Here is a 24,749-nt window from a genome sequence, read left to right as displayed (position 1 = left end):
AGTTGCTTAGCGGATAAACCCATCACCTTACAGAATAAGACTGAGAGAAGCATGGAGAAAACTCAGATTGAGAAAAATGTTTGGAGAATAACTGTAGGTTTAAGGTGGCATGCATTTTAAACATTTAGCTGAGAAGCAGAGAACATTGTCTTCTCTAAGGGCAATGTCTTTTAAACACTAGCCTCATAGCTTACCTTACCTGAATAAGTTGGTACTGTCCTCTGTCTGAACTCATCACTGTTAATAAATGAATTCTTGTTTCCAATTCACTGTAGGCTGTAAGTTTGAATTATAGTTTATATTTTCAAGAACAAAATGTCAATTCTTCAGTTCAAATTAAAATCTTAAAAAAAAAAAATTTCCATCAGCTTTCATCATAAGGAGCAAAAAGTGTTATTTAGGATGTAGAGTACCTGTAGGAACTATATGTTATTCAAATACACTTTTAAACATAGTTATTCTCTTTTGTGGGTATAGACAAAGAATAACTCTTCAACACAGGAATGAATGAAGTCTATGTGCAAAAAAATAGCAAATCAAGAATAAATAAAACTTATGTTGGGAGAAATGTAGAAAATTGTTACACATCCGGCAAGAATTGGGCTTTACAGCTGAGACAAGGGGATATATGATGTATAATCTCAGTCAATTAGGGAGGCATAATCTTGAGAAACTGGCCTTCTTTGATACGACATATTCAGAAACTCTTTAGGAAAGAAATCTCATAAAAGTCTTGGTTACTTAGCAACCACTGACCCATGAGTACAAGTTAGGTCATTAAATCTCTCGTGGATTACTGTGAGTCTTACAGGGGGAGTTCTCCAAATATGTCAGATGAGAAGTCATCACTGATACATGGCCACAGTTAAGAGCATAGTACATATTTTGGGGGAACAATTCTTTCTCTTAATAGTTCAATGCTTTACCCTGTGTTTTAAGCAACAGTATTGAGACAGCCAAAGTATTCTGCTTAGCTCACAGTATAGGATTAAGTCCTGCAGTATTTTGCAGCAGTCAAAAGAATGGAAAAGTACAGGTTCCTTGTTTTGCTTGAATCCTTGTTAACCCTTTAATGACTATGCTGCGGAAGCCCATAGACATGTGAACTCTTGTTAACCATCGATTGGCAGATGAGAGTTTGCTTATTAACGTTAAAATCACTATTCACTGAAGCTATGGTCTACAGATAATGGGTGATGGATGATGCTCAAAGTGGCGATTAGAGATACTTTGAAGAATCAAAATAAACTTATTTTTAAAGGAGTGTGAAGATGTCAGCAGGTGTAGCTAAACAACACACTAATTAGATGTTGTTGTATTGTTGTCCCAGGCACTGAGAAGGAAGAGAGTCTGGAAAGGCTGCCGACAATCCCCAGGAAAGATATAAAAAGTCCGTAGGCCATAGTATCACCATACTTCCACGGCCATCACTGAACATGCAGTCAAGCTCTGTGTCTCTTCTGGACTGTTCTGGGGATTGCAGTGGCACATCCTACAGAACTCACTGTTACATCCCAGTGACTTCTTCCGTTGCTCTTTGCTCCAGTGATGTAAGCCCTACCTTTGGGCTCTGCCTACCCAGTAGCTACCAAGGAAATCTCTGGCTCCTGGGTAACTGCCAAGGAACTTATGGTGAAACGCCAAGCTGCAAATCTCCTAGCTGTGAGCTCAAGACTTGCACCACAAGTTGCAATCCATCAAGCTCCTGTGTGCCCTGCAACTCTCCAACAGTGAGCCAAGTCTGCAGCACCTGTGAAACTACGAACATCGGACCCAAACCCAGCTGCAGCCCATGCACTCAGACCAAGGGGTATGTATCTTATTGCTACACACCCAGCCAAAGGGCATCTAAAGTCTGCCAGACCTTCAGCAGTGGCTTCAAATGCTTTGGGCGACTTAATTGCTTGTCCGACAGTTTCCGACCCCTAAACCACTGTAGACTGGGCAGTTTGAAGTACAGAGCCTACCAAAATCTTGCCTTCATACCCAGTGGCTTCTCACCATCATGTTGTATTGCCAGAAGCTGCCAATCCCAAAACTATCTAGTGAGAAATTGCCAATACCCAAGTTATGGATCAATGAGCTGCCAACCGCTGGGATATTTTTCTAGAAATTTCCAGTCTCTGAGCTGCATTCCAAGTACCTTTCCTCCTCTGAGGTATTTATGCAGTGGTTGCAGACCTCTGAGTTGCTGTTGAGCAGTTTGTTGCATTTATGGCTGCTGGAAATTATCTCAGGGCAGATCCTACCAAGGAGTCGTCTTCTCTAAATTCGGCCTAATTACTTCATGTGTCTTAAGAATCTTGTTATATTAACCTCAAATACAACTCCAGGACTTATTAACCACAACCGTGATCATTTGCTAGCTTTTTTTTCTTTGTTGCTCTGTTAACGTCCTTTGTGTTGAGGGCTGATCCTGAAGGTGGTATTGTCTCTGCGATTGACTACAATGGGCACACTGAAGAGATTCCACATAAGATACACCCATCGCCAGCTTTCTGATGTTGGCTGTCGCTGTCCCCTGTTTGCCACTGGGAGTATCCCCTACCTTCTCGATGAAGAAAGCCTTTTTGGTTTGACTGATGATTCCAGCACATTCTTTCAGAATGTTCTGCTTTTTATCCATAGTCTGTGGACTGCTTAACTAGCATGTTGCTAATGAGCTAAGAGATAGCATTACCTTAAATATGCTATGTTCAGCTGTTGCATCTATCCCCTACTGACTGATTATCAGGATATGCAAGCAGCAGTGTTCAACTACAGCTCAAAATCGGAAGACTTTCAGCAAATCTTCTCTTCCAAAGAAGCCCCAAAGCCCTCACTTGGCTGGCATTCGGCTTTTGTTCCCAATGCCTAGGAGAGAGCCTTGGGAGTAGCAGCAGCATGAGAATTGTTTGTTGAAAGAATGACAAAATACTCTTATAGACTCTTCATGGTTAGTGATGATCTATGTTCATGATTCTGCTATAATCCTCCTCTGCTGAATTATTGCTTTCTGACTCTAGAAAATGTTCTGGTTCATAGTTAATAAACAAATTTCTATTGGGAAATAATGCTTTGCATTATGCTTTATTTCATATTCACTAAAGTTTTATCAATGTTCTGGGCAATATGCATAGCATTGTAGAAGCACTAGTTTCCTGTCATTTAGTTTAATCGCCTAATTAAAAATATAAAGAAGATAGAATATGACTTCTTAGGACTTTGTTTTGTTTTGTTTTGCTCTAGTTTTAACATATAGAGTGGCATTTCTCTTCGAGTGTCTGTGATTGATATGTCTACAGAAAACCGGGGGAAAACATTTATAAAATAAATCAATTTAGTGCAAATTATATAAAGTATTAAATGTATATATATTTCCCTACCAATATGTGTGTTTGTTGGTTTTGTAGATAATGTTTGGGCTTTGGAATAGATTTAATATTGAACCCTGAGAGAAATTATTTAACCTCTACAAAGTTCTCCAAAAAGTGGAAATAAAATCATCCATCTCAGCAGTAAAAAGTAACATCTATCCTAAGAATTTCTGTAAATAAAAAGCGAATCATGTTTAAAGTAAAATAAAATGGCCTGTGGAGATGGGTGTTAACTGGAGATGGGATGAATGGAAGAAGGTCATCAATATCAGGAGTCTAAAATTAAAACTCTCGAAGCATACAGAAGGGGCTACCATTTTATTTATTCAGGAGGCCTACCATGTATCAGAAAGGTTTACAGAAGGAATATGTATGTATCACTTCCGCTTGAACATGTCTGTGGACGATCAAGTCACTCCTTTGTGAGTTCATTCTATTTTCAGAGAGTACTATCTGTTGAAAATTTCTTCTTCATATTGACACAAATCGAATTGTTCTTAGCAACCATCCATTGACCATATAGGCCCAGTTTAATTCCTTTAACACTGAACAGGTGTTCAAGTATTTGAAAATAATTACTGTGTGTCCCAGCTGAGTATTCAGCTGTCCAAACTAAACATACAGTCTTTCTCTTTACAAACTTTTATAGAAAACCTATTCTTTGAAGAATCAAATGAGATTCTTTGGGGATATCAAGGTTTATAGATCCTGTTCTCAAGAACTATTCAGAGGAGTAATACACTGAAACAAACATAATACTGCCTCAACCGTTTTGAGTACAATATAAAATGAATCAGAGGGAGGACTCTAACAGGAGAATTAGAGAATACTTGGTGGAAGAAATAGCATTGGCATGATACCTGACTGTGAACTGACTGGGGTTTGGATATGCAATAAGGGAAAGAGAGGGTAGGGGTAATAGGTACATTTAAAAAGAGGCATAGATTATTTTGACCCAAGGGAAGGAAACATAAACTCATCAGTGGGGGAAAAATTGGGAGAAAATGTAAGACCTTAGGTTAAATAAGAACAAACAAATCTTTATAAAATAAAAGATTTGTAAATGTGGCTACATCAAGATCAAAACCTCGTGATAACAGAAGACATTACAAAGAAATTAAAAATAAAGCAAAAGTGTGTGTGCGGGCTGAGAGGGAGTGTGAGAAATTTCTGTACTTTCCACTCAAATTTTCTGTAAACCTAAAGTCTAGCAAATAGTCCTAGTGGAAAAATCAGCACACTTGGATCTATTAGGTTATATGTCAATTATAACCTAATAATAATAATAACAATAATAATAATAAAAACCCAGGCCAAAAAAATGACAAAAAAATCATGATTGAGATAAAATAGTATAACATGCACTATAAAATTACTGTTGAGGATATTTAATAACTACAAATAAAGAAAGAGAAACTCGTGACTTAAGAAGAAATAAAGAATATGAGCAATTAGGAGCACTTGGGTGGCTCAGTCAGTTAAGCATCTGCCTCCTGCTCAGGTCATGATCTCAGGGTCTGGGATAGAGCCCCATGGTGGGCTCCCTGCTGAGCAGGGAGTCTGCTTCTCCCTCTCCCACTGCCCCTACCTCACGCTCTCTCTCTCTCAAGTAAATACATAAAATCTTTTAAAAAATAAGAGCAATTACTCATAAAAGAAGTACAGTCGTCAATAGACACATCGAAAAATGTTCCACTAAGCAGTAATTAGTAATTATAAGTGCTATTTTTCATCATCCATTTGGCAAACATTTTAGTTGTTTATGTCAACTTAAAAACATATTCTTACACACTGAATGTGGTAGTAGAATTTGCTAGAGCTGCTATCTTCGTGAATATTTAAAATGCCCGCATTGTATGACCAGATACTTCCTTCTTAATGTCTCCCCTACAGAAACATTCTTTCAAGTCTTACAATATTTATTTTTGCACTGCTGCGATACTGAAAAATTAGAAGCAATGGACACGTCCATCAAAGGGAGACTATGAAATAAAATGTAATGTAGTTATACTAATAAATATTTTACAAGAATTAAAAACAGTGGATCCATATTACATATAAACATAGAGATCCATAGGAATTGTATGATGAAAGACATATTACAAAATTAAAAATTAGATTATAAACCATGATAAATAAGGTGTGACATTTTATATAATATTACACATATCAATGAACATTTCTCAAAATTATTTATTATCTAACCATCAATTTATCTATCTGAATAGAATAAAAAACTCCAGAAAAATACAACCTGGGGCACCTGGGTGGCTCAGCCAGTTAAGCATCTGCCTTCGGCTTGGGTCATGATCTCAAGGTCCTGGATCGAGCCCCACATCGGGCTCCCTGCTTAGTGGTGAGCCTGCTTCTCCCTCTCCCTCTGCCTGCAGCTCCCCCTGCTTGTGCTTTCTCTCTGTGTGTCAAATAAATTAAATCTTTAAAAAAATAAAATAAAAACACAACCTAAGTTATGTTAGCTTTGGGGGAGTTTTAGAAATAGTAGTTGGTGATTCTCAAAGTGACTTTTAGGCTTAAGAGTCTTGCTTTGATTTCCTAAGTAATTAAAAAAGAAATTGGTCCCACTCTATGACTTCGTAGAGTATATAATCAACAACCTCTCCTATGCTACTGTTAATAAAAATATTATTGAATAGCAAAGTGATGTAGGTATCAGTCTTCTATAGCACATTACCATCTAGAAAACCATAGAATGTAAAGATTCATATATGTCTATTCAATTTCACTTAGGCATAAAATATGCTTAATAAATAACACATTATGTCCATAGCTCCAATGGCAGCTAATTTGTAGAATTCAACTGAGGTCTTTTTAAATTTGCACTTAAAAATAGACAAATGAATTATTTCTTTTCCCATACATTTCACTGCACAGCTGACCAACACTTTCTGCTTCCCAAATAAAAGACCATCTATTTTTTTGTTAAAAAAAACCTACTCATAGATTTAAAATATTACTTTCTAGTTATAAAAATTTTACAAGTCCAAATACAAGCATCCGAGTCTTTTCTTTTATGCTTATCTCTCTTTCATACACAGCAGAGAAAGGAATACAATGAATTTGCATGTATGTCTACTATTCTAAATGCTATAAATCAAACAAAACTCTACCCTGGAATATATTTAATGCTCAGTTGACTTAATGATGATTAAAGTCTCTGGTTTAATTTATATACTTACAAGTGCTTGTGTAGATGACTAACGATTTACTTTATAACAAAGTTTTAAAGAGTTGATAAAGCTACTGCATTTGGCCTGCTCTCAAAGGCCTGAAAATAATTGCATAATTCTGTTTGTTTCTGTCTGCTACCTTGAAACTGTATTATTAGTCAATATCTTTTCGAAACCTTCTTTCATCTACCATATTTTCTAATGGATAAGAAATAAATCTATATCATTTCTAAGCCCAGTGTAAACATTAATAGATTTTTAAACTTTTGTTCCATTGAGTTTCTCTATTGTGTCTTTTTCTTTGAGTTCTGTATGAAATGCTCATCAATGCTCTCAATATACGGTGGGTGTGCTACACATGATTTGTTTAAGAAAAATGGATCTCATCCACCAGGAGGCCCTTGATGAATTAGCAATCTCACCTGACAGTTCAATTAACCATATTGTCACTCCCAATATCATAGAGAATATCTCAAAACTGTGTAACTCTATATTTATTCATAACCACCAACACTGTGCTGTCCATACTAAAATTTCCACCTATACTAACACCCGCTGAAATTATAGTTTCTAGAGTCATTTCAGAAGTGAATCAGAAGTGAAGTGAATCCTTGATCAGATGTGCGTACTTGTTGTCTCAGAGCTAATAAAATTATTTCTTAACTATTCACTATGCTCACTGTGCTTGCTCTTTTTGTCTGTTTTTTTTTTTTTTTTTAATGTGATTGACAGGTGGGACTCAGAAACTCACCAAGTTGTGTATCTATAGTCAGGGCACTGACAGACGGGAAGAGAATGGAATCTAACCCCCCACCCCCGCCATTGGTTTCTGTGCCTTACAGTCTGGAGTCCTGAAAATTCTAGATCATTCTAATTTGACTGCTCTCATTCCAAAGTCTTAATACTTAAAGGAAATGTTATTCAAAAATACAAAATAATTCTTTTCATTAAAAAAAAATCACCTCTAAGTTTACATTTAGATTCTGATCTAAAAGAACAAAGTTGAAAATTTCTTAAAGAATAAAAATTCTAAAATTGGAATGATCTTTTTCAAGAAAGAAAGAATAAAGATTTTAGGTCCAGAATCCTTTCTTTCAAGAAACAGTTATGACAAAGATAATTATTATTGTCATTATCATTATTTTTTATTGTGAATCGCTTCTCACCTAGAGTACAGGCACTGAGAATGGTGGGTTAAAAATCATACTATCCCAGAATCTGATCTTTCTTATCAATATGCATCTCCTCACAGTCATCTCTAGTAAGTAATAGGCTTTGTGAGCTCTTTTCGCCAGGATTGGGGAATACATTGGATTTCTGATTTCTACTATAAAAACTGGGTGCCAAATGAATCTTGAGTCCCTTAGGAAATTTTTTTTTTTTTTTTTTTTTTTTTTTTTAGCCAACACACTCAAAGATACATACTAAGTGCTTTTTTGAGCGTGTATTTATTGTGTGTGACATCATGGCTCACATATCATGAGTATACCACAGTGATTAGCAGAAGAGCTAGGGTTTTAATTCTGAATCTGCCACCTACAGCTTGTACAACTTAAGCTGTCTCTCTTTTTTTTTAAATTTTTTTATTATATTATGTTAGTCACCATACAGTACATCCCCGGTTTCCGATGTAAAGTTCAATGATTCATTAGGTGCGTATGACACCCAGTGCACCATGCAATACGTGCCCTCCTTACTACCCATCACCGGTCTATCCCATTCCCCCACCCCCCTCCCCTCTGAGGCCCTCAGCTTGTTTCTCATAGTCCATAGCTGTCTCTTAACCCTCTGAGCTTTTATAAAGTAAGGGGCTTTCTGACAATTAAGTGAAATAGTTTATAAAACACCTTGACTCAGTGCCTGGGAATAGAGCTCCATAAGTGGCAGGCATTTTTATTACATAAACAAGCAAAGAGACCCTCAAACTTATCACAACAGCAGGTGTTTTTCTGCAGATGATGTGATCGAAAACCAGACTCCAAAGTTCTGAAGTTAGTTACTTAGTTGGGAAGCGAGAATCAGAATCTAGATTCCTTTTGTACTAGTCCAGTATATTAGCAGGGCAGTCTTTTCCTCACTAGTTCCTGGGAGGAATTAATTTTCCTTAAATACCCATAGGACTACTCTTTAAATCCTTTCTCACTAGGCCTCTGGGGAGGTGCAATAACCTTTATGATTGATAAACATGGCAAGAATACTGGGCACATGACTTTCAGCCTTGACCTTCCCCCTCTTGGGAGTTCTTCCTTCCTGCTTTCTCTACTATGGGAAATTTCTCCCAGACCCATGCTGTCCTGACGCAAATAAATTCTAGGGTTCAGTGTCAGCAGCGTCATTTGTTTTAACAGATCTAATTCTACAACATGACCTCTGTCAGTAATAAACATGATAAATATGTGTGCTCGCCGCCTACAATTTATTTCAATTTTTAAATGTTCAGAACCCACTTACTAACAAGGACTAGTCTCTCAGAACCTCGATAGTGCTTTCTAAAATAAGTCACATAGCTTATCACTTAAGAGAAGATTATGTATACTGTAAGAAACAACTCATTAATGAAGATATGTACTATAGAATACAATGAGTATGCAATTATTTTAAACAGAGTTCACGGGGCAAAGTAAATCAGATGACAGTGCTGCGTTCCTTTAGGGCTTTTTTTCCCCATTGTGGTTATCACACTTAAGAAGTGAATTGAACTTGAGCTTGGAAAATATTTATTTGACAGAATACACACTTGGTTTATATTTTTTTAGCCCAGTGCTATGGGTAGAAGCATAGGTACTGAACAGGAAATATATAAGGAAAGTATAAATCTTTTAGACCCAATAAAATTATTATAAACCACCCAACATTGTCACTCCAAGATCAGATTGTGCTATTTACACTTCATTTGATGCCTTGAAGTGAGGAAACTACAGGAAAGATGCCAAGAACAGCAAGTCTCCAGTGTATGTAACCTTTGCTCTAGGTTAAGACATTATTCTGAGGCACTGAATCACATGAATTTATAATCCATCACACAGGACAAGATAGTACATGGGAATGAGTCAAATGGGGTAATACCTACAGAGCAAAAATACTTAAAAATTGGATTTCAAACAGAGTAAAATATCTGGAGAACTGTATAGAACTTAGAACTCATGTTCCTGATCTTGTATAAATTGAATGGAACTGATAGTCTTGGATGGGAATAAACACATTCTGAAAGGAAGAGACTTAACCTGAGTCAGTAGAGCTTTTAATATCTGGTTTGGAACACACAGCATGTGTTATTACCACCAACAATAAGAACAGTAGGTAAGAGAGGCAGACAGAGAGGGAAGGGAGAGTCAGAGGGGAAGAGAGTGCAGTGGAAAGAGGGAGAAGGATGGGGATAGAAATGGAAGTAGGGGCGGAATGAGGAAGAGAAGGCAAAGGATAGGAAAAGAAAGGGAAGGGAAGAGCAGAGGATTGTTTAATTATTTTCCAGAAACGTGCCTCCCTGTGCTTATATAGTTATTAATCTGTGTGTCCCAATAAGCTACAGAGGGCTTCAAACTTGTGTCAGTCAATCCCATCTTGACCTGGGTCTCCTTGCCTTGGTGGGCCACATATCACCCCCCAGGATTCCATCTCCTGCAAGCTTATTAATGTGAGTCACAAATAAAGTTTGAATTCCGGCTAAAGCCAGTGGATTCTTTGACAATTATCCTGGAACCAGATAAAGGTAATAATTATACTAACTTTATGAATGATCGTGAATAAATATGTATGTTTGTAGGTATGTGTGTATATATACACATCTATTTCTTTCTGTCATGATTCTTAAATGGCATATGTATCTGGAAGTCCTAGTTCTATATGTTTTATAATATATATTTTGAAAATACATACTTACCACTTTGGTTTTAATTATCTGTTTAACACTTGGGCATAATAACCGCAAGTGTATCTTCTCCATAATTTAGAAAACTGCTGATAAAGAAGAGAGAACTTAGCCAAGATACATTTTTCCTTTTCTTCTTGTCTCTCTTGAAATATAGGTAATGGAGATTTTAAGCATAAGAGTACAATCCAGCCTGAGGCTTAGAACATCTACATTTCTCATTGCTTTCAGGTAAGATACAGTGCTATTATAAAATATTAATAGAAGCCTAATATAAAAGCACAAGTATTCCACCAAACTGGTAGGATAGCTCTATTTGACAGAAATAGCTGTGGTGGTTTTCAAGGAAGCCATCTCTGCTCATTCTAGAAGAAGCATGAACTCATCAGTTCAAAAAAGCTCCTGACCCACCTGAATGTGAAGGCCGCCAACCATAGCTGAGCAGTGGAAGGGAAATTTATATACACAATTCCTGGGAGAAATACTCCCAGGAAATACCACCAGCCGGGGGTGGGGGGGGGGGAAGTATTTCGGGTAATGATAGTTAAATCAGACACAAAGCTAATCCAAATCCTTCTTCTCTGATCTAAATATGGGACTTAATTTCATTCTCTGGATTCCAAGGTAATCCATGCTCTATGCTAACCAAGAGCATAAGCAGATCTCAACTCCAGAGTCCCAGGCCCTGAAGATCTGTTTCCAGTGGTTGCAAAGAACACCTCATGCCATCAATATCTGTTTACCCCAAGTTTTATGATTTTATTCTATATGTGAAAAATTGCAGATATTTGCCATTATTTCCTTATAAGAAATTAGAAAGGTCAAGGCAACGCATTCTAAAATAAGCTGTTAGGAGTGCCTGGGTGGTTCAGTCAGTTAAGCGTCTGCCTTCGGCTCAGGTCATGATCCCAGGGTCCTGGGATCAAGTCCCACATCAGGTTCCCTGCTCAATGGGGAGTCTGCTTCTCCCCCTCTGTCCCTCCCCCCCTACGTGTGCCCTCTCTCTCTCTGATAAATAAATAAAATCTTCAAAACAAAATTAAAAATAAGCTGTTAAAGGCAAAGGGTTTTCTTGATCACTGCCCAAAGAGGAGTGACTGTCAGTGAACAGGGGCTTTAGGGACAGTGTGTTGACATGAAAATGTGCATCTGATCACATGAGGGTGTCGATTGTTTTGGCCACCCTGCCAGGGAACGTGGAGCCAAAAAGCAATTCCAACAAAGTCACGTATGTCCAAGTCTTTGTGTGTGCGTGTGTGTGTCCTTAAAATACAAAGACAATGGATTTTTTTAAGTAAACAGTCTTTCAACTTTTCTGTATAAACACTAAAGGCCATTTGGATGATTGCCTGGGAAAGCTTGCTTGTTTGTGGGAAGTGGATATAGTCTGGCCTGTCACTGCAGCAAAGCTGGACAGATGGCTGGGGACAAGGGAAGCAGCACATGGTCATACAAGAGAACTGGGCTTGGAGTCAGGAGACCATTCTTCAGTTTGGATTTTGCCACTAAATAGTTGCATGACTACGATAAAAAAACATTTTCTCTCTGGGTCTCAGTTTCCTTTCCAGTAAAACAAAAAGGTTGAATTTAATGAGCCCATACATCAGTAAAATATGATGATTCTATCGTTCTAGATATAATCTGTGTTAAAATTTTTATTGTGTTTGACTATGCCTTCCTTCCCTCTGTTCCTTTCCCAAAGTGCTTCTATCAGGATCCACCCAAGCCTAGCCAGTGTCTGTTAATGATATAGGCATATTTTAATTACATGTGGCAAATAAACCATTAAATCATGAGAGATGCTTTTAGTTCTGGTACATTCTAATTATTAAATTGCCAAGAGTTACCAATGGGAAGCTTTACACCTAACTTACCCACTTCCTCAAGACACTGCCCTTCAGCTAATGCTACTTTGTATTTGAAAGGGAGGACAACATAGGAAATACCCACAGGAGATCTGAATTTCCTCCATGAGCTAATTTTCTGAGAAGAAGCCACCGACTGCAATCATTTTAACGCAGAGACCCCAACCCTCTCATAAAACATGTACACCTCGGTACACTAGTAAAACCTGCCTCAGCCCTCAGGCCAGACTGCTGTAGCTTTTCACTAGACACCAGCTCCTGACATCTAACGAATCGCATTTCACAACTGAAAACACTAATGTCATTATAAGGTAATAATAAGGTGTGCACCAATGTCGACCATTTAATCTCTACAACTTATTAACCCTTTAAAAGAGTAAAATAATAAAAAGTCTGACACATTTTTTTCAAGCAACATATTAACTCGGGTTTGGTCGGGCTGGGATCTGGACTTCTTCCAACAGTTGGTGAAAAAGATTACTAATTCATACGTTCTTTCCTCATGTGAAGATCCAGAGATATCATCCGCTTATTTTTGAAGGCATAAAATAAAAAGAAACCACAAAGAAAGGATAGACAAGCTCACTGATGGGATCCTCGTACTTAGAAACTCAAGGGAGCACCAAAGATGAAACGTTTATTGTAACCAGGCACCAGAATATAACCTGATCACGGGGGCAGATAGGGGAGCGGAGAAGACACCAGGATAGATTATCCTCAAGCAGTACAATCTTTTACAGGCTGAGAAGCAGTGTGGAGAATTTTTACTTAGTTCTTTAAACTGTTGGGTGAGTTTCGGTTGGTAAGTCACTCTAAGTAATGATATTTCGATGTAAAGTAGGAACACCTAGGTTTGTTTTGTTTTGGTTTTTGTTTTTCCCCTCTCTAGCCTGGAGGCAACATTAGATGTAAAATAATGCATCTGAGAAACAAGTTTTAATAGTGCATGATTGCTGTGAACTAATTTCTCAGCAACCAGGTCCTATTGCCAAGATCCCTGCTTTTGACCCTTGCTCTAATTGCGGATAGAGACACTGTACAGTGAGTTGCTTGTTTCTCAAGCATTTTACGTCTAGAAGTATTGCAGCATATCATGCCGTGCACGTGATTAACCGATTTGATGAAGGGTCCATGCTGACGTGTTCTAGATATCACTTGGATATTGAATTCATTGCGATCTATCAACTATCGCCCCAGAATGGCTGGTGAATGACCATTTGGGAGTTTAACTTCTCTCCCTGAATGTGGAAGGTACGACTGCCATTCTGGACGGCTGCTCAGGGTCCACACAGAAAAACAGAAACCATGATAACTGAATATAGAGAATTGGTTAAACAAGTATTAGGGAACTGAAAAGGCAAAAGGAAATGTGAAATTGACAGAGTGAGGAATAGGACTGGGGGGACAAAGAGAAGTTGTTGAGTTGTTGGAATCTAGTAGTAGTAGGTGACAGAGTCAGATCTCCGAAGAGGGGCGCTGGTCGTCTGGTGGAGCTCGGAGGACCCTGGAGCCCAGAGCCCAACCTCTGAGGGAGGGGCACTGCTGCTCAGCAGAGCTGGTCTCTTTGGAGGAATGGGGAGGTGGGTTTCGGTGGGGTACTCTTGAATTCAGAGGGTGGGAGGAGAAGACTGGATCCAACCGCCATTGCAGGGTGAGGTTAACAGGAAGAGAAAGCCAAACCAGGAAGGAGCAGTCCCTTGTTTCCTTCCCCCGACTTTGTTTCCCTCTAGCGCCCCCTACTGACAGACCCGAACAGGGAACAGTTCGCAGAGGAGAAATGGGGTTTCAGTGGCTCAGCAGGAGCCTCTCAAAGCCCAAACTAGACTGGAAGATTTAAGACTAAGCGATGATAGTTTAATAACCACCACAGACTGTGCTTTTCTGAGTAAACTCTAAGTGCCTATGCTATATATTTGTCATTTTGGACTATCTGTAAAGTCATAAGTGCATGTAACATTGTATGCCTGGAAGATTTTTTTTTTTTTCCTTAAAAAAGAAAATAGGTCTTTGCCATAACTCTGTCATCACCCCATAGCTATGTCAGCAAAGAAACTCTTTTATGAGTTTCAGGAGAAACATATAATGAATCCCTTTCTCGTGAATTATAATATCATTTCAGTGTAAAAGGGGCCTGTTTCTAAAGCAAGAGTAGCCCATTATTAAAAACAAATAACACATAGGCAGTAAATCAACACTGTATGACCTAAACTTAGTTATCTTGTACAACGTTCCTATCTTCTGAATCCCTCCTACATGTTTCTACAGGGCCTTAGACTTTTGTCGTCGTAGTGACTTATCTGGATTGATTTTTTAGGGTTTCATGGTGGTCCATATAATAGTATCCCTGATTGTCAGCAACTTCTGAATCAATAGAAAAACAAGACAAAAGGATAAGCAAATGAGGGTAAACTGCCACATTTACTACTAAAATAATTGCCCTTGGAGAAGAGGGCTTCTATCTGAAGGTAAGTGGTGTTCCTGATACGAAGCGCAAAATTAAACAGCCTGATGTTCCCATAACCAATGATGTTGGCTCACGGGAGGCCAAATCATAATTAGGAGGGAAGCAGGGCAGAAGCGAAGACCCCTGGCAAGAATGAGAGAAGATGTAGGTAAAGTATTCCCATTTCCTCATCCAAACTCACTAATCAGACAAGAAAATTTCCCTCCACTTGCAGATGGAGCCCAGAAGCTCTACCCCAGTGGAACTCCCACCATGTGGAAGTAAACACGAAGAGCTAAGGCAAAGTCATTTTCCACATCCTCTCACCACACTGGACAGTAAATTCTGTGGAGACAGGGACAATATTTGTCTTGCTATCAAATCTTCAATGCCAAAGTCAATATCTGGCATTTAATAATAACTTAATAAGCATTGGTTTATTCTTAATTGATTAATTCTTAGATGGAAATTTATACTTAGAAAACTTAAATTCAAACTCGGGTCTGATACTAACTAGCAGTGGTTACTTTTGACAAGTCATTTGGCATCTCTAGACCTCAATAACTCATCTGTCAGATGGAGTTATAAGCCTACTGCTACATGGATTCTGAGCTCCATTCCAGTTCCACAATTCTCAAGTCTTCTCTATGCTTCTCTAGTGTTGTGGAGAATATATGGCAGATTTTGTAACCATGGAGCCTGTAGTATAAACAAATGCTAAAGTAAACATGTTTGGCGGGCAGCCGGAATCACATGGGCTGATCCTATGGGTAGGTTGTCCTTCAGTTTCCATTTTCTTGGTATTTTTTTCTTCCTGAACATAGTACCAAAGGTTAGAAAACAGGACTATTATCCTAGTTCCTGCCTTCCACATGTCTTCTTTGTACTTTAATAAAGTATTGGAAGACCAGTGAGTATCTTGGTACAGCCATATGATAATCAACATGAAATCCTGGAAGTAAGTATGAAAACCAAGAAGGCTGTGAGGATTCACAGAAATGGCATAAAAAAAGGGAGACGGGACATCTGAGCTCCACCCAAACCTTGCAACCAACTCTCTGTGGAAATGTATGGAAGTCATATAAATTCTCAGACTCAGGTTTCACATTTATAAACGAAAAGGCTAGAGTACAAACTCCCTTTCTCTTTTAAAACCAACATTCAACATTCAGGTTAATGCTCTGAAGAATTCAATGTATTTGTATACCTAAAGAGCTACCAACAGAACACACATTTTAAATCTTAAGATTTTTTTTTCTGATAGGATAGACAAAAATAAAAGACTGAAAATACCACTGTTTTTAGGTTTCACTGGGAGTTAAGTTTATAGAGAGCCATTTTAAGGGCAATTTGACATTAACTGCTAAAATTTAGACTATGTAGACCATTTGGATCGGGTTCAATACTGAGTGGTCGTCAAAGCGTAGTCTTTGGAACTGAACTGGCTGGGCTCAGATGGTAACTTTTCCCATATGGCCTTGGACAAGTGATTTCATCTCTTCATGGTCAGTTTATTGGTCTATAATGAAGAATACAATAATAGGGATTATGATGATATCTACTCCATTGACTGATTGAAAGGGCTAAGTGAGTCAATACACATGTTTTTAAAAACTTATAAATGTACCAGTCATAGAGTAGCCACTTAGTAAATGTTAACTGCTACTATTATTTCTATTATTATTATTATAACTGTTATTGATGAATATGTGAACATGTTCATGGAATACGTGTTTAAGGATCTTCATTCAATAGAGCCTTTAAGGCAAATAGTAAGAAATCAGCTAATAGTGATTAATTTGCTTTAAGTGCGGAATTAAAATAGGAAAGTAAGAGAGGACAGATAACAAACGTGTGACGTTAAGTCTCACAAAGCCATCCAGGGGGTCATAACTGGAGAGAGAAAGGGATGAGGATACCACTGAGAAAATTATGTAGAAACTCTGAGAAACACTTGGGGAATAAGGAGATAATTTTGTCCACGTGTAGGAAAATGACAACTTAGAGCAGAATGTTGGGTGCCAAAAATAGAGAGAAAGGTCACGGGACATTGATTTATGTGTGCAATATTCTTACTCCTAAATGTCCTAGAAGGATCATTTCCTATCCCATGACGAGAAAGTTCCAGCAACACTAGCCCAGTATCATCCCAGAAATCAGGATGGAAGGTAGATAAGTCAAATCCAACAAGAAAGGGTCCTGCAAAGACCAGTGATAATAATATACCATGAACTAAGAAATAGAATTTTTTCAACCCCCGGCTCCATGAAAGAATAAAGAGGTAAACTATGACATGATGTAGTCACACAATATAAAAACAAGCCTTGGTGATAAGTATGTGTGAGGTCCGTGCATACTGACATGATTTCCAAGACGTATTGCCAATGAAAACAAAAACACAACGCAGGAAAGTATAGTTAATACACATTATATGAAGAAGGAGGATGAGAAAAATTCAAACACATACATTTCTAAATATTCATAAATATGTATGAAAATGCATGAAGTTCTGGAGGGATACACAGCAAACCAGAATGGTGTTTGCTTCTGAGAAACAAGGGATTTGAGAAGTAAATGTAGTGGGAGGTGGGAGGCAGGGGTATTAATTTACCTGTCTTTACCAGTATGTGTGAATTTATTGCAATACAAATATTTTTATGAATTATTTATAAAATAAAATACATTATTAAGGAATGATTTTTAAATAAGAATTCCAGTTGCCTGTGGAATTGAGCTTAAGTTGGTGTGTTTATTCTCCTTTTAGACTTTAGTTGATGAGGGAGTTGATTTCATTACGTACTTTCCTGGAGCCACAGCTAGTTTCAGCCGATTGTGTGACTAGGTCACATTCTGTGGAGGGCCCCAGGGACATTGTCTTTTTTTTTTTAAATATTGTCTCTTAAATTTTCAAATTGCAAGTAGGCATTCTAACATCATTATTATAAAGTATTAAATAAAGCTTGAAAGAAGTTGTAAATTGTGCTAATCACTGCTAAATCTATGTAGAACTGTCATGATGGTGTTTTTCTGAAAAAAATCTATCATCCAAAATTTGATTCATGCATCCACTCAACCTTCCATCCCTTCATCTTTAATAAGTGCCGACAGTATGCACAGTAGACAGAATATGACATATTTTGCCATGCAGTGGATAATGCCTGCATTAGCTTATCGACCCAGTATCTGACATCTCTAAGCCCTGCCTATATCCTAGCCATCCTCGATCCTCATTGTGGATATTGGCTGAGATCTATGGGGTCATTTAATTTCTAAGAAGAGTTCTCCCCCTCTGCCAGTGTTCAAATCTAAGGGAGGGTGTCCAAGGCAGAACCAGAAGACACTTTACTTAAGAAGTTAAATATCTGGGACGACACTCGTTTACCGCCAAGTTTTAAAGATCTCGGTTACCTATTTCTAATAAGAAGGGCAACTCTAGCTATAAGAAACCATTTATTTATGCTGAATGTTGATTTACTGATAGGGAACTTTGGCAATAAATTATTCAAAAAATTTTTTCCTGGCAAATGACAGGAAGGGAATTGATGAGTCTTTTCCTTGCTAAAGGATTTGCCTTTTAAAGAGACTACAGACTCTCAATTTTTTCACTGCAGAAGTTAATAGGCTAGAATCGCCTTCCGAAAACTCAATAAATAATTTCATAAAATACCTATAAGTTATTCATGGTTGTGTTTTAAGCATGAGTGCAAAGGAATAATTGGAAGATGGCTGAAGTAAGTAGGTGGGCATCAGATGCAGAGAAGAGAGAATGAGGAGATTTTATATGGGACAGAGAATGCGCTGATTAATCCTGAGACTGCAAAGCATTAGAAATTATTTCTTGTTTGCTTCTTCATTTGCTTGTTTTCTTTTGTATTTCTAGAATTTGGGGGGAAAAAGATTTTTGCTTTAGAAACTTTTTTTTTTTGAAAACTCAAAGACTTTCTTTCAATCTGCCCCTTAATTTTTGTTTCTCCAGTCTTTCTCTCTCAATGAGCAAGTATTTATTACACATAAATATCATGTCAGGCACAGAACTATGTGGGATAAGCAAGATAAAAGCATGTCATAACTGATAACGTACTGTCACATCATCTCTTTCCGTGACACTCAGCAGGTCAATGGTAGATATTAAGGAAGCAGATTATGGTTAGTTCGAGAATATACACAGAAAAAAATACATAGACAAAGGTCAAAGTTTTGTGATATGAAGGCCTCCAAAATGCTAACTTTCCTTCAAATATTTTTTTTTAACTGAGATGCAAGGCCTTTAAAACAAATGCAAAAAGCTCCTGTTCTTTTGATTTGATAATTGATTGAACATTTGTCTGTTAGGGATCTACTTTGCACATGAGTCTATGGGGGCTGAAAGGATTGTTTGGACCCAATTTTTGCTTTCTAGGAGCAATCTGAGCCAATCGATACACATATGTTTGATTCTTCTATGCTTTGCATAGAAAGCCATTCATTTTGGGGATAGGAAACTTCCAGGAATCCTTTGCCCTGCTTTATTTTTTGTCCCTAATCATCTTGTAGAATATTCTTTTTCCCTAAGATTGTCTTAGGGAAGAGAAAGTCCTTGGGAAAGTCCTTGAAAGTTTTTGCAATTTGCCTAGAGTTTGGACTAAAATAGAAAACAAATTAGAACATCAAGAAAATGTAGCTTCTATTGTCACACCTCTCTGTTTGTTCATGGAGCTTTCTCAGAATGGCTTTTCATTCCACTTTTCCTTACTCTAAGTTCTTTCTGTATTTTAAATGCTGTCTGTTGTCCAAAGACAATGAGAATGAATGCTTCCTTTCTATATGCTCCCACGGGGGGAGGCACTGTAGTGAGAAACACCCAACATAATACTGGCTTTCTAGGGGCGCCTGGGTGGCTCAGTCAGTTAAGCCTCTGCCTTAGGCTCAGGTGATGATTCCAGAATCCTGGATAGAGCCCCACAGGGAGCCTGCTTCTCTCTCTCCCTCTGCCCTTCACCCTGCTTGTACTCTGTCTCTCTCTCACTCTCTCTCTGTCTCTCTCTCAAATAAATAAATAAATAATCATTTTAAAAAATACAGACTCTCTAACTGCAGGAGCTTCAGCCTGTTCCCTAACCTCTCTAAGCTTTGGCTCATTTTTATGAAAAATGGGATTAATAAAACCTACCTCGAAGAGTGCTGCTAAGGATTAGAAATTGCCCAAGGCATATCTGCCATTCAAAATTATTGGTTATCCTTTACCTAGATTTATATCTGGCCCTTATATCATTCTACCATATATTCCAGTTCTTCGTGGACCCCTCACCCCCACCCAACACTGCTGAAATGTCCTTGAGATTAGGGACCATCTTTTTCACTTGTTTAATCCTCATAGTAATTAAAATCTATACTTTGCAACTTCAAAAATACCTGATGGGTCATGATGGGTATCATCAAATTTTATCTTTAATGAGAGAAAATAGGTAACAAACATACAAATAAGAAAATTTCATTACAGATTAAAATTTTCAAATGTTTATTAACTTGTGTTATCTCCAAAGTATGTCTGAAAACATAATCAGGATATATCACTGACTCAGAAGTGGATCATACACATGGATTCTGAGTCTGAATTTGAAAGATCTAGACACTTGCATAAGTTATTCCAATAAAAAGAAATTGACCGTTGGTCTGGTAGAGGATTTTGCTAATTAAGTACTAGGGTACAGAAGAGAAAAATATTAACTCCAAGCTGGCAGACTTCGGTGACTGCTTTGAAAAACAAAAACAGAAAAAATGTACTAAATGTCTCTTTATGCCAAATACTAGAACCACCATAAACTGAGCATGTACTGTAAACCCAAACACTTTTTATTTACTCTCTAACTCCACACCATAACCATATGAGATAGGAACCATGATCCTCATTTTACAAATGAGGAAATTGAAATTCATCCCCTAAGGCCATTTTCTTTTCAGTGGCCATGCAATGAATTCTTACAGACCAAGACTAGAATGAAGACTTAGAGAAAAGGGACCTAAGAAGCCTTAGGGTCTATTCATGTTCTCGGTTGTTTAGTCCAGGCTGATCCAGGTTAGAAGAGTCCGCACAGCATCATGGGCTCCAGCCAGCTCTCTAGGCCTTAAGGATTCTAAATATGAGCTTGGGCTTAACTTCACATTATTATTAGTTTTTACCTGTGTTGCTTTTATATACTCTTCAAAAATAAAGACTAGTAGAGAATTTAATAGTTTAGGATATGAGAATAATCTCCATCAGGTTCCATTGGAGACACTGCTCAAGTCTAGAAATGTCATCAGGGCAAGATCCCAAAACAATCGGAAGACCAGTATCCATTCAGCCATGATGGTTGTCATTGATAAGGAATATTGAGGAATGGAATGGCCTCAGTCACTTAGAAGAGTTCTTATAGTCCTCCCAAGTCTACAATAGAGCCAGGAATATCAACGTTCTTTCCACTTTTCTCCTACTTGTCTGACCTTACTTTTACATGCTACCTGTGAATTATAATATGTACCTTCATATCTCTCTCCAAACATCTTAGCATCTATGTAAGTTCTGTATGGTTGAAGTCTACCATTAATTTCTATGTTTGATTTTTTTTAAGTCATGCTTAAAAAAACCCCAACATTTTATGTTCCCACAAGTATAACTCAAATGCATGTTTGGACATGATTCAGAATAATTTGTTTATTGCTATGTGTGAAAATCTACTTTACTCAGCTGGTCTGAACCGGCAAATATTTTCTTTCAGGCAAGGAAGATCCTTGATCTTAAAAAGATGACTTCAAGTGACTTATTTATATCTACTCTTTATTTATAACCATCTTAATACTTAAAAAATATTCTCCATTCTTGTCCTTCACCACCATAAATGATAACAAATAATTCCTTATTCACATAGCTCCTTTTTTCAGGCCTGTACCCCAAAGCTAAACCAATGAACCAGGCAACTTGGTCACAGCTACGGGAATAATGAAGGTCAACCTGTTGCTAAGTATTAGCTAATTTAAAAAGAAAATATTAGCTAATTTAGAAAGAATATAGCAGTATGAGCACCTGTGTGTTTACATATATGCACATTATATACCCTTCTGAATGACTACATGACCAATTGTATATTCTGCACACCTGGACCTCACAGGGCCAGTGGAACCAGAAATACCCTCCCCTTTTGCTCCCCCACCTTCTTCCCTTCTCCCACCTTACACTCTCATGATTTCTTCTATGCTTTGATATGTGTTTTCTTCATTTTCTCCCCTATCAACAGGTAGAATTTTTCTTCTGTTGTTACAAGGTCCAATCCACCCACTCATCTTTCTCCCTGGAATATTGGAATCTCTTTTTCCTTTCCCATCCACACCCATAACTTCATATGCTAAGTTCTACTTTGCTTTTAGGTCCAGTTCAGATATTATCTTCCCCATACAGTTTCACCTGATTGTCCAGCTGAAATAACCTTAAACTTTTATGAATTTTCAGTGCACTTTATCTTTCATCTCCTGTAGCTGACATCATTTTTTAAAAAGATTTTATTTCTATATTTAACAGAGAGAGACAGCCAGCGAGAGAGGGAACACAAGCAGGGGGAGTGGGAGAGGAAGAAGCAGGCTCCCAGCAGAGGATCCTGATGTGGGGCTCGATCCCATAACACTGGGATCATGCCCTGAGCTGAAGGCAGACGCCTAACGACTGAGCCACCCAGGCACCCCGACATCATTTTTATATTAAATGTGCATCCTGGCTCTCTTTGTGGAAATCAGACAGTGATGACGTCTTACACATGTTTGGATCTTGCCAAATAAAAACTGACCACTGATCTGCTTTGTTGGAATTGTTCTGAGTGACTTTAGCAGACTTCCCTAGACCCAGTGAGTGGAGGTCAAAAGGAAATAGATTTCAGCTTAGTAAGTAGGAAAAAATAAAACCCCAAACTATCTACAAGGACTGCCCTCCAAGTGCCCTCTCAGAAGCCCATAGGAGCCTTAAAATATGAAGGCATATTTATTAAGGTGTGTATGTCTACAAGTAACAGAATAACTAATTAAAAGTGGCTTAAACCACCAGGCTTATAATTTTACTAAAATAAATCCCTGTGGTAGTGATTTACCAGGATTAGTCTGATAGCACGATGAGATCACTAATGATCACGATTTTTGCTTTTGGTCATCTTCGCCATTTTGATACATTGGCAAACTTCTAAGTTCAAGACGGTTTCCATAGTGTCAAATATCCCATACAAACAAAACAGCTGACCAAAAAGGAGACCATATACAATGGAATATTAGCCATCAGAAAGAATGATTACCCAACATTTGCAGCAACATGGACAGGACTGGAGGAGATAATGCTAAGTGAAATAAGTCAAGCAGAGAAAGGCAATTATCATATGGTTTCACTTATTTGTGGAACATAAGGAATAGCAGGGAGGACGTTAGGAGAAGGAAGGGAAGAGTAAAGGGGGGGGGGAATTAGAGGGGGAGACAAACCATGAGAGTCTGTGGACTCTGGGAAACAAACAGCATTTTAGAGAGGAGGGGGTGGGGGATTGGGATAGGCCAGTGATGGGTATTAAGGAGGGCACGTATTGTATGGGGCGCTGGGTGTTATACACAAACGATGAATCATGGAACATTACATCAAAAACTAATGATATGCTGTATGGTGACTAACATAACATAATAATTAAAAAAAAAAAAAAAAAAAAGGAGCCCAAAGTTACAGATGCTCTGTGCTTCAGTCCCACTGTCTAGCACTGGGCTACATGTCCACGCCTAAGTCCAGCACTAGAAGAGGACTTGAGACATCTAGAATTCACCCTCTAGATGTGGAGAGGAAGTCATTTGAAAATCAGAACTCCACCAGCAGATAGAAGGTAGGAGGTAGGTGGCTTTGGGATGTTTGATTGAAAGTATCTTTTTCAGAATGATTCAATACTAGTGGCTGAGTATCCCCTCTTTATGTAGCTGAGGGCATCTAACTGTTGGGTGACAAAGAGTAGAGGAGATAACCTTTAATACCTTTTTTATTTTTTTATAATAATTTTTTATTGTTATGTTCATCACCATACAGTATATCCTTAGTTTTTGATGTAGTGTTCCATGATTCATTGTTTGCGTATAACACCCAGTGCACCATGCAATACGTGCCCTCCTTAAACCTCAGTTTTTATGACTTAATGAGCAGGTAAGGTAGATGGTATGTGTTTATGATTCAGGTTCTCTATAATTCTGTGTTCAAGGGCATGTCTTAGACCTCTTTCTTAAGTAAGCCAGTTCATTATATAGTTTTGTTTGGTTTTTGTTTTTGTTTTTGTTTGTTTGTTTGTTTTAAGTTTAATGACTCCTCATGGTACTAGAGACCTTGGAAGGACTTAAGAACTTCCCATCACCTATCTGTGGGGCCTGTTATGTCACCTCTTTTCTTTCCTTTTGCTTTCCTTGTATCTAAATTTAGAACTCAGTAGCCTACAAAACATATTCCAATCCAGTGTTCTTTGATCTACAAGGCTCATTCCAATGAAGAATTTTCTGATCCCATGACTTCCACCAGGAGTTATAAACTAATGCGGAATAGGACATTACTGTCACCTTATCCAAAGGGAAGACAATGCACAAAATCTGTATGAGGGTGTTCTGAATGATTGCCGCACCTAACAAGATGTTCCAGCTAATCGGATCTGACAGTGGGTGGGGCTAGCGAAGGGGAGGGAGAGAGGAAAGGAATCAGAATCAATTTTCTATCCTCAGACACAAAGACTTCACCATGTTTCCAGGACAATCTGTGTCTTTGTGTGATATAAATCATAGGTCCTTTAGGTATACAAATACGAAGCAAGTTTCTATTATAAAGTTCTTTGCTTTTTGAGAATATAAATTCGTATGCTTAATCAAAAACATCTCTAGAGTTATTGTTTTATTTGCATGTTTTTATTAGAATGAAGTTGCAAAGGATAGAGTTTTTTTTTTTTTTTTAAGGGATGTAGGCACAGAGTTGTCTGAATTATTTCCTGTTACTACGAAAAGAAACTTTTGTAAAGCACATAA

General features: G+C 37.9%; 1 protein-coding gene across 1 annotated transcript; it reads left to right on the top strand.

Annotated features, from left to right (window-relative positions):
* Nucleotides 1–1,430: 1,430 nt before the first annotated feature.
* Nucleotides 1,431–3,041, top strand: LOC113256880 (keratin-associated protein 24-1). The gene has a single exon (XM_026500854.2). It carries the CDS (start codon nucleotides 1,437–1,439, stop codon nucleotides 2,196–2,198), a length of 762 nt encoding a protein of 253 aa, XP_026356639.1. The 5' UTR covers nucleotides 1,431–1,436; the 3' UTR covers nucleotides 2,199–3,041.
* The last annotated feature ends 21,708 nt before the right edge of the window (nucleotides 3,042–24,749 follow it).

This window comes from Ursus arctos, unplaced genomic scaffold (genome assembly GCF_023065955.2).
Source record: "Ursus arctos isolate Adak ecotype North America unplaced genomic scaffold, UrsArc2.0 scaffold_4, whole genome shotgun sequence".
Lineage (NCBI taxonomy): Eukaryota > Metazoa > Chordata > Mammalia > Carnivora > Ursidae > Ursus > Ursus arctos.
The sequence above is the reverse complement of the archived record's forward strand: the minus strand, read 5'-3'. Positions and strand labels throughout refer to the sequence as shown.

Excerpts from the sequence above, each read along its gene's own strand:
- LOC113256880 (XM_026500854.2), top strand. The coding sequence starts at position 1,437 with ATGCAGTCAAGCTCTGTGTCTCTTCTGGACTGTTCTGGGGATTGCAGT.